The sequence below is a fragment of the Opisthorchis viverrini genome (genome assembly GCF_000715545.1).
Source record: "Opisthorchis viverrini unplaced genomic scaffold opera_v5_374, whole genome shotgun sequence".
In the NCBI taxonomy this organism is placed as follows: Eukaryota; Metazoa; Platyhelminthes; class Trematoda; order Opisthorchiida; family Opisthorchiidae; genus Opisthorchis; species Opisthorchis viverrini.
The window spans coordinates 338,111-348,012 of record NW_008752035.1 but is presented as its reverse complement, the minus strand read 5'-3'; the positions used below and the strand labels follow the sequence as shown (position 1 = coordinate 348,012).

The window sequence follows — 9,902 nt, the reverse complement described above, 5'->3', positions numbered from 1 at the left end:
TGTCATGATTTTTGTGTGCTTATTCTTATACTTACCATATATACTCGTACTGAACTTTTGTATGTACATTTCAGCTCATGTGCGCTTGTTCTTAGACAAGTAAAACGTTGCTTATCCTCGAAAACCTGGACTCTGTTCTAACTCGTTCACGGACACTTTCTAAACGTCTCAATTTCTCAGAGACTCGCTAGTAGGAATGGTGCACTTCAAATATGTGACGTGAGGTGAACATGTGCTAGATAAAACTTCATCCAAAGTGAAACCCTGCTTGATTGTCGTGGATCTGGCACTCTGGATGGTGGATAAACCTGCACAGCTCGATGGATGTGGTTACCAGAATGATGACGGATGTTCTTAAATCATCATCTTCATCAAAGACAGTAACACCGGTGTTGGTACTGATGCTTCACTGCCGTACAGTCATAAGGTTTGTCTAATTACACTTAATGCCCCAGAGTGAGAAAAATATAAGAGTGGGTGAGGGAGTGGACCTGGTGCTGATCTATATCAATCATTCCGAGGTACCTACACCTCCAACCTCTCAATCAAACAATCTGGAAAGAAACTGACAGCACGAACGCTACTGATATCGATCAGCCACCATTTCTTGCAGCCAAGCACAGGTGGGGTCACGAGGCCCCCATCCTGAAAGACGTACAACACCAACAACACCCAAACTCTTCATGATCTCTTTCATCCCTTTCTGCCAAGTCATGTGCTGTCCACCTCGCGGTTTGCGCCATCGTGAAGGAGGCACGGAGAACAACACTCGTCAGTAGACGGTGTTTCGGCATGCGTAGCACATGAGTGAGCCACCGTATTCGGTGATGTTGGCTGTCTTGCCTGACTGAAGTACCTGCCGCATAACCAAATACCCGTTTTCTAATCACCACGTTACTAACATGCTGTCATCCGAAACCAGTCACGCTTCTTAGGCATCGGTGGTCGAAAAACTGAAGACACTTCATATCATCTGTCCGCAAAGGCCATGCCTCGCACCCATACAACAATACAGCCCATACTGTAGCCTGATACACACGACCCTTGAGATCTAGCAAGGTGCCTTTTTGACGCCACATGTGACGCAGATTAGTAAACGTGACTCAAGTCTTTGAGATTCTTGCACTGGCTTCATCAGACACATTTCCGCCACAGCCAATACAACTACCGAGTTATGTAAAAATTTTCCGCAATCTCCAGTGATTTTCCTTGAATTGTAAGGGATATGTTCGGAGACTGCATGTTCTGAAGCATGACTGCATTCTGAAGGTGCAAGGCGCATGCCAAAAGATGGTATGATGGGTAGTCAGTCTATTCACCAGGGCTTGTGGTTCGCTTTGGTCTTCAAAGCTGAGGGCAATGTCGTCTGCGTACTCCACATCGATAAGGCTCTCACCAGCAAAAATTTGAACACCGGGGTTTTGAAGACCTGCCAGGGTTCGCCTCATTGTTTTAACCATGATGAAGTTGAAGAAGAATGAAGAGGGTAGACATTCTTGTCTGACACCTCTTTCTGTAGGAAAGATTTGGAGAGCAGACCATACACTCTCATACGCCCAGAATTATGTGAATATAGGAATCGGATTATGTTCACAAACTTCTGGGGCATACCATGTTGCGTGAATGTAGTTGCCAGCACTGACTGACCGACAGAATCGAAAGCACATTTGAAGACAAGGAGGCAGATTCTCAAGAGTTTCCAGGGGAAGAATAGTACCAAATTGGGCAGTGTCGCGCGCGTCCAGTTATACCGAGTAATTAGCTGTACGATCAAACGGGACCCGTTGTGCACTGCCTTTTTTCCGTAAGTGGAGATTTCGCAACAGACCCTACACTGTGTGAAAGAGACGGTGCTGCCTAAGAGGGCTAGGATGTCTAGTCGGTTAAAATCACGCACCCAGGCTACTGGAACCTGTCGTGGACTTCTGAATTGCGATTATTGTGCAGTCTGTTGAAAATAGTCGGCGGAAATGAAAGCAAATCCGGAAAGGATTATAACAGGTGGTAGAGACCACGTAGGGACGAACTGTTGTGTGTGAAAATAGGTTGGCACCTGAATCCCTTTCATTAAGGGCCTCCAGGCCCATTACATACAGAACTGACACAATTATCAACATCCACCTCAAGAACTCTTAACACCTCAGAGAAACCCCGAAATTAGTGAAGCTAGCTTACAATAACGCTAGGTAAAAGCCAGGAGGTAAGCGCACTTGGCAAATGAACCTTTGAAAACTGGTCAGGGAATTACTTGCCAAAGTTTCAGATGAAGCAAAAAAAGGTCGATACCGAAGGTTGTTGTCTGTGTCGACACTAGGCAGCTCATCCACAAGAACGTTGTGGCTCAAAGGAATCGCAGTAGTCTGTGGCACACGATGGCCTAGTTTATCATGCAAGCCGGGAAACCCAAACAGACTGTACTAGCAGGCATTGGGTCTATTTGTTAGGAGAGGAAAAACTGCTGTGTGAGACGTTTCTTACATGCAATCCGTTAAGAAATCGTATGTGACCGTAATACTCCTGTGAAAAAATACTGCAGGTATTAAACCTGTGTTTGAAGTAAACGTATTCAGTGCACATGGCTATCATCACGACTTTGCAATGCACGCAGTCACTTCATTGGTTTTCCTCACCAAATCGCTTTAGATCCCCATAATATGAATTGATGATCTCAAACAACTCTTTGCCTAGATTCGCTCATTTTCACTCTCATTATCGGACTGCGAAACTACGTCCTGTTCTGGTGGCGTTGTGTATCGTACATTCTAGTCTGGTCACCAGTCACAAGGATCTTTTTCGATAAATTGTATAAATTGTACAGTATAAAAACATTCACACAGTTCCTCTTGGGTGTTAGGACCGGTTCGACGGCTGCAGCCGTTCAGACATGTGAACCCAAGGCTTGTTCAGGTTGAACCAACAGCACTCATCTCTGGCTTCTGAGAATGAGCGGTTTAACTGACAGATATCATCACGGGACTCTACAAGTATGTCGTATAAAAGTTCCTTCTTCACGAAGAGTGTGCTCGAACAAGCGATGAATTAACCTCAGTTAGGCCGCTGATACTAGTGGATGGGACGCCGTACATTTATTGGCCAAAAGGGAGCATCGACTTCTTCCATCTAGTGTTTGACTCAATGTACATTATAAAAGATTTTCCGCTCAGATTTCACCATCCATCCGTAATTGTCCTAGACAGCACGGAGAAGGTCTATCGAACGAAGAAGGCACCAGGTCATTTGGAATGTGATTATTAAATGGAACTCAGCATGCTACGGTGAGTAAAAATAGCAAAACGTTTTCTTCGGGACAAAGACGGACTGATTCACACGGCAAGTAATACTATAGCTATCGAGAAGAGGTTAGTATCTCCTATCCATGCCATTTAATCACATAATCTACCGAAAATACACGTAGATACGATTGATTGATTTAATTCTAGCCACTGTCGACCTTGGGTGGGAGAATAGCAATTTATTCGCCGTCCAAAAGAACTGGTGGCGATAGTTGACAACATTTTTAATTGTAACAGCCTTCAAGACTACATTAAACTAGACGTGAAATTTAATTTGTAGCGACAGTTAGCCAAATAATACTTACATGTTGGACGTTAGTCATTTCGGGGGCCTTCTGACTTGGAAGTGGAGAAAACACAAGGGCTTCGTCTATTTTAGGAATGTCTACTCCGTTGTCTTCTGGTACATTTTCTGTCGTTGTGATAAGGACCTTCGCCGTGTTGCTTTCGCAGGGTTTCTCACAGCGCACAACCGTGGAAGTAAGTCCCTTCCTGCGCAGTCTGAATTTGCGCCATCTCCTGTCTACTTTATTATTAGGCTTAAACTGCTGCGTCTCGCTGGTACAAAGCTGATCTTTAGGAGGTAGTAGCAACGAATTAGGAAAAAGGACGGATGAAGGAAGCCGAGCGTTTTGCCGCGTGGCTTGGGAAAGCTTGATAGTGGATCCGGTCACCGAATGGCTAGAATCTGCGTCCCCTTGGTCTGACAGGCTCAACCTTTTCATTGACTGCACGGCACTGGAGGGTAACAACTGTGTATTCGGACCTGGGTGCGGACATTCCCTGGAGGTCGTATAGTCACCCCGTGGGGCAATGCATCCGCAAAAGACGGCATTCAGCGACCGTTGATGTTCAGATCTGCTACCTCGCGTAAAAACGGCCTTCTTCGGAGTTCTAGTCTTCATGTCAGATGTTACTGTATCACGGTCCAGCTTCGCCGAAATCGGCTTCACCGATTCGGTTTCTTTATCCGGCATCACAGAGGCGCTGGCATCAAAGGGTGAAACATAGTGCCTCGACTATCGAGTGCCGTTAGCATATTCCACACTTAAGGCTCGCATTCAAATGGCTGGATTGTGACCAACACTAGGTTTCACAATGGGCGCCCGATGATAGTAAGTACGCAAGCAAATGGCCGACATGTGAGAACGTCGTGTTTGTTACCCGGAATTGAGCGGTAAAATTGCACAAATTGATACAACGCAATGAAGACTATGAATACCGTTCCAGTAGAAGTACGACGGAAGACGCACACGTTAAACTGTAAAACCGGGTCTGTATATGGCGCTAGAGAGCCTCCAAGCCTGACCACCGAAAAAATCGTAAGCCGCGCCTAATTTGAAAACCCGCTAGAGCAAGTTCACGGACGGGAAGGCAGGATCGGACAATTTAGGGCAGGACAAGATAGAATAGAACTGCATAGAAATAAACGGAACGGAACAAGAAAGAGCATATCAGAATCGAGTGGCACAACAGGTGACAGGAAAGGACAGCACGTGGAAAGATACGACGGAAAATGTGGAGCAGAAAAATAGGACAGGAGATGACAAGGCGTAACGGAATAAGACAGGACAGATCACGACAGAACAGGTCAGGGTCGGACAGGAAAGAAATAAACATGGGGAACATCGAACGTGACGCTTGTTATGGTAAATAGCGGGTTTATTTATTTTATGTTCAGTTTAATTTCGCGCTTTTCGCTACCCATAACAATGCTGTGTCTCGATAGCTCGTCTACGTCTAAGGTTCGCCAACGACCTTTGCTTATGTGTATTTTAGATAGCACCAAAGGAATTCACATGTGCTCCTGGGAATCACATTATATGAACTGCTGCCTTGTTCTTGGTCTTCATGTCTCACGGATAATACACAACCTCATGGCTTTTGTCCAAGACCCCCGGATCGGGTTTGTAATTTTCATTCAGTGGCTTCCACACATCTGAGGGTTACAAGAGAAAAGAGCGCATNGGTCTTCAGGTCCAAGCTGTGGGCGGTAGGTCGCCTGGTTGAGGAATGACGAAATATAAAACTGATTTGAACTCCAGCGCGGACAAGAGTTGGGGGTCGGCCGTTGCATGCTCCAGCTATCCGAAATCAGAAGTATTGGTCTCATAAAAATGCAACTTCAATTTTTAGATTTTCGTTACTGTTTCCTTGTTGAATCAATTCAGAAAAACCTATCCGACAACTGTTTCACGAACGGGGCACAAGCAGACATCGATTCCCTTGAAGGTGAGGGCAGTCTCGGAAGAAATGGTCAGGGAAATCCAGATATGTTTCGCACTCAACGGATTTGACATTTGGTATAGGCAGTTTTGTGGTTTGCAATAAAACAGGGCCAGATGCCCTTCTGTACATCGGAGCAACCCGGGTACTCAAAAAGCCGTCCACTTGGACCTTGCCATCGAAGATATCAGGTGCGACCCAGGTCACCTAAATCGGTCATTTAAAGAAGACCGATTGTTGAAGATCAAACTGGAACAGACACCTTGACGCTATCCATGATACATTCAAAGACGAGTAGCACGTTTTAGTCTACCAAAGATGTGGGTAAATTTAATAATCCTGCGCTGGCATGGAATTCGGTGCTTGAAGGGGCTTCAGAAATGCACCCGCTCACTTCTTGCTTGCTGGTTCCGACGCTGCTTCTTCCTGCGAGGCGCACTTACATGTTCCCTGGAGTCCGGTTTTCACTGAATTTTTTCGGGGGTCAGTTCATCCATCGGTAAACGAATGTACCATTGGCTGCCTGCAGCGCGTGGAGCACCACATTTCTAATCTTCGGTTTGCCATCATTAGAGTAATTGTGGGACAAACATTCGTTTTTTTCCTTTGGCCACCTAACGCGATTGGGCTGCCAAACTACCTCCGCTGGGCTCTGACCGATTACCTGGGCGTATTAGTGCTCTAAAGTTCAGTGTGTCCCGTTGTTGTCCATGGACTTGTTGAGTTAGGCTGTCTTCCTACCCTGCACGCGTGTGTGTATGCCGGGCACAAATGTAGGCTTACTAGGTGTGTGCAAGAGGTAGTCATCCCTACTTACCATTCCCACAAACTTAAAAGCAACTTGACCTAATAAGGGTGACGCTCATAATCGTGAGATGCTATGCAGGTTGTAGCATTGTAAAGATGGATGAGAAATTGTGGTACGCAAGTTGTTGATCAAGTTTGAAGGCGGGACTTGCTTTTGTCACCTGACTTTTGTTTTTGGAACAAATAACACGAGCCATCTTCGGGATGAAGATGAACTAGGAAAATCAAACAATTTTTGAAGGAACAAATTAGTAACCTCCCTACTCTCATCATTACTACACAAAGGGGCTCTAGCTTTGTGGCGGTTTCACCCTGAAGTTCACAAGCATTCCTATGAATGGATGAGGTTGGTGTGGCTTATTTGACCACGGTCGAATACGTAGGCGCCTCATCTCACCTTAGCTGCGAACAGCACGTATGCAGAATATTTGAGTATTCTGATTCCTAGCCTGAGGTGTAACGGCGTTATACTTGATCTCTGCTTTGACGGCGTGGAGCCGGAGGCTGGCGGTTCTTCATTTTTAGAATAATTGCTCGTGGCTGTCCCTTCTACCGCTTCCTTAAAAGGGAAAATCCGGTGCTTGTTTTGTTACAGATGGACAAAATGTGGTGCGGAGCATACCACCGGGGCCTCCGACGCCACTGCTACTACTGAAAGGAGGAAAAGCACCCGCACTGAACTCGTCCATTACCAAACAACAACTAAGCAGACAAAATACCTCGGATGAGAAATTGAACGTCTCATATGCACAGAGTTTTTAAAAACTGAACATTCTCGAACGTCTCCTGCAACTTTTATGGATACCAATTTACCATTAAACAACTATAAACGAACTCTGGGAAACCGTTCCACAAGTTCCCTGATGGAATTTAATTTTCATTAGAAACGTGATAGAGATCCAAGACGACCACCCACTACCCGCCTACCCGATCAGTCGTATATGCCGTTACACGTGTTTCCTCTCTAAAGATCGTATGCCTAAGACCAATTTCCATCCGCCTCCGTTCGGTCGGCCCCGGTAGCTGGTATGTTCGGCAGCCCTTTCGGTGTATCATGCCAATTTCATAGCTAATCTTCGATCTTCCTGAATGGCATAGGCGTTTTTCCGATGGTCGGTGGGGATGAGCGAGCCTTGCCACTGACTGCCGGGCTGTCTGTCCAGTCCACTTCTTCCATGATTCTGATGATCCTCCCGCTTGACTTTCGCACCCATCGAGAACGGCGGCGCCTTTCTACATGCCGATTTTGCCTGATCGGTGAAGAGACGGGCAATTTTTCCCGAGTTTCTCCCCTTTTCCTCCTTTAGCTTCTCCAGTGACAAGGGTGTTGTGGGCCACAACCCTATTTCCTGATCAACTGGTAGGCACGAATATCGATTCCCCCTCCGTCGGTCGGCCCCGGTAGCTGGTATGTTCGGCAGCCCTTTCGGTGTATCATGCCAATTTCATAGCTAATCTTCGATCTTCCTGAATGGCATAGGCGTTTTTCCGATGGTCGGTGGGGATGAGCGAGCCTTGCCACTGACTGCCGGGCTGTCTGTCCAGTCCACTTCTTCCATGATTCTGATGATCCTCCCGCTTGACTTTCGCACCCATCGAGAACGGCGGCGCCTTTCTACATGCCGATTTTGCCTGATCGGTGAAGAGACGGGCAATTTTTCCCGAGTTTCTCCCCTTTTCCTCCTTTAGCTTCTCCAGTGACAAGGGTGTTGTGGGCCACAACCCTATTTCCTGATCAACTGGTAGGCACGAATATCGATCGTATATTAGCATGAACGAATAACTGCTAGTTGCATCGATGCACAATGTGCTCACAACATTGTAGGCAAGCCCACTTCTCAGTCGCCTATATAGCCACCATCCATTCCTTGTTTATTGGGTTATTGCGTTCTGTTGGCCGTTTATCTGCGGGCGGTATGGTGCCGTCGTCGGCTACGTGGTCTCCAGCTTCTGCAAGCAACTCTCAACTCTTCGCTCTCAAAGAAAGGCCCTTGGTACACCAGGATCACTTCGCCCTCGTTGTTGGCCCCTAAGCTGTGCACTACAGCTCCACTGATTACCTTCGCTCATCGACTTGACACAGCTGCCGCCTGTATCCACTCCAGCAGGTATGTCATTGCAACAATAAATTAGTTTCGGGTGATCGTCACCGTAATGAGACCCATGGTGTCTGCGGTCCATAACTCGCCAATTCCTCATGCGGAACTCGGTTCTTGTCGTTGGCACTGCTTACGGGTTATCCATTTGTCATCCCTGGTCAGCAGGCCTTTTACCAAGGTAGATCTTATATCATGGTGCGCCCTGTGTACCACCTAGTGGTTTTGGACGATCGGATTCCATCTCGAGACGCAAGGTATCAAGGGTAGCAAAATAACGGAGTCTGTGGAGTCACACGCACTACTTTGCTCAGTCTCAGCCCATCGTAGTAACCCTAGAATTGATTCCAATTCTTCGTTGCTCTCCCCATTCTCAGTACTTCTTCCATCCTCCAAAGAAGCCGCAACCTTATTTAATACAAGATCCTGCCGCTGTAGTTACACTAACCTTCCGGGATCCAGTTTGACGACGAGGCTATAAGGACTGACCATGAGCTTCATCTCCGGCCTCGTGTTTCGGCAGACGGTCAGCCAGGTTGTTCCCCTCCCTGACGCGTGCCGTGTCGTGAAGTCCTATCCTTGGTGCCCGGTGCCCAGCTCGTGAGCTTTTTGCGAGGATCTATGGTGGTCCCGATCCATTCCAACCCTGGGCAGTTGGAGGGTCAGATGCTGATCCACCATTCGCGCTTTGACATGTTCGAAAGGCTCATGTGCCTCTTTTGTTCATTCGAAACTGCGATTTTGATGGAGCACTTCCTATGGCAAAGCAGCAACCGCTTTAAAATTCGTGACACACCGGCTGTGGCGCGGTGGTCGTTGGCTTGTTTGTTGATCTGGGCAATTTGATTGCAATCATCAATCGAGATGATATCATCAGTGCGTTTGGCGATGAAGCGTTTGCAATCAAATTGCCCAGCTCAGCGAACAAGCCAAAGACCACCATCTACGCTACCTGGCTGGGGCATGTTGCTTGTCTGAGAAACTGACCTGGGACCGCTTCGAATTTGGGATTATACCGTACAGAAACCTTGTCAGTTTTTCAGGCAGTGCGTTTACCTCTCCGAAAAGTGTCACCGAAATTCGAGCGAGTTGTACATCGGCCTTGTTTATCCGTGGGCCAGCCTTTCGAATGCGGCTTAATTCGGCTTTCAAATGAACTGTGTGGTTTGTTTCCGGAATGCTATACACGATGGCACCGTCTGCGTCTACGGCAAAATTCTGTAGTCTGTGGCGTTTTGTACCTTTATTTTACTTCCATTATACCACTACGTACTCCATCAATTGCATAATCGTTTTTTGTTTGAATACGAAAAACTACAAAAACGCGCACTTGTACAATTCACAGAATACAAGCGTGGTCACGTGTTTCGACTCTCTCGTCTGAGTTCGCTCGCGCTTGAAGCGGTCATTCGCGAGTCTCATGTACTAACTCTGGTACCAAAACATTTCAGACATCTTCGGAATCTATTATATGTGGGAA

General features: G+C 46.8%; 2 protein-coding genes across 2 annotated transcripts in view; one reads left to right on the top strand and one right to left on the bottom strand.

The window, feature by feature from the left end:
• The window catches only part of T265_10535 (hypothetical protein), a gene marked incomplete at both ends in the record, with an annotated part of 61,428 nt that extends 56,803 nt beyond the window's left edge, over window positions 1-4,625 (bottom strand). Inside the window, one exon of the mRNA XM_009176931.1 lies at window positions 3,599-4,625. Coding sequence (XP_009175195.1) covers window positions 3,599-4,270 — 672 coding nt within the window. The remainder of the gene's footprint in view (window positions 1-3,598) is intronic.
• The window catches only part of T265_10534 (hypothetical protein), a gene marked incomplete at both ends in the record, with an annotated part of 70,166 nt that overhangs the window by 55,012 nt on the left and 5,252 nt on the right, over window positions 1-9,902 (top strand). Inside the window, one exon of the mRNA XM_009176930.1 lies at window positions 8,181-8,434. Within this exon, the coding sequence (XP_009175194.1) occupies window positions 8,181-8,434 (254 nt within the window). The remainder of the gene's footprint in view (window positions 1-8,180; window positions 8,435-9,902) is intronic.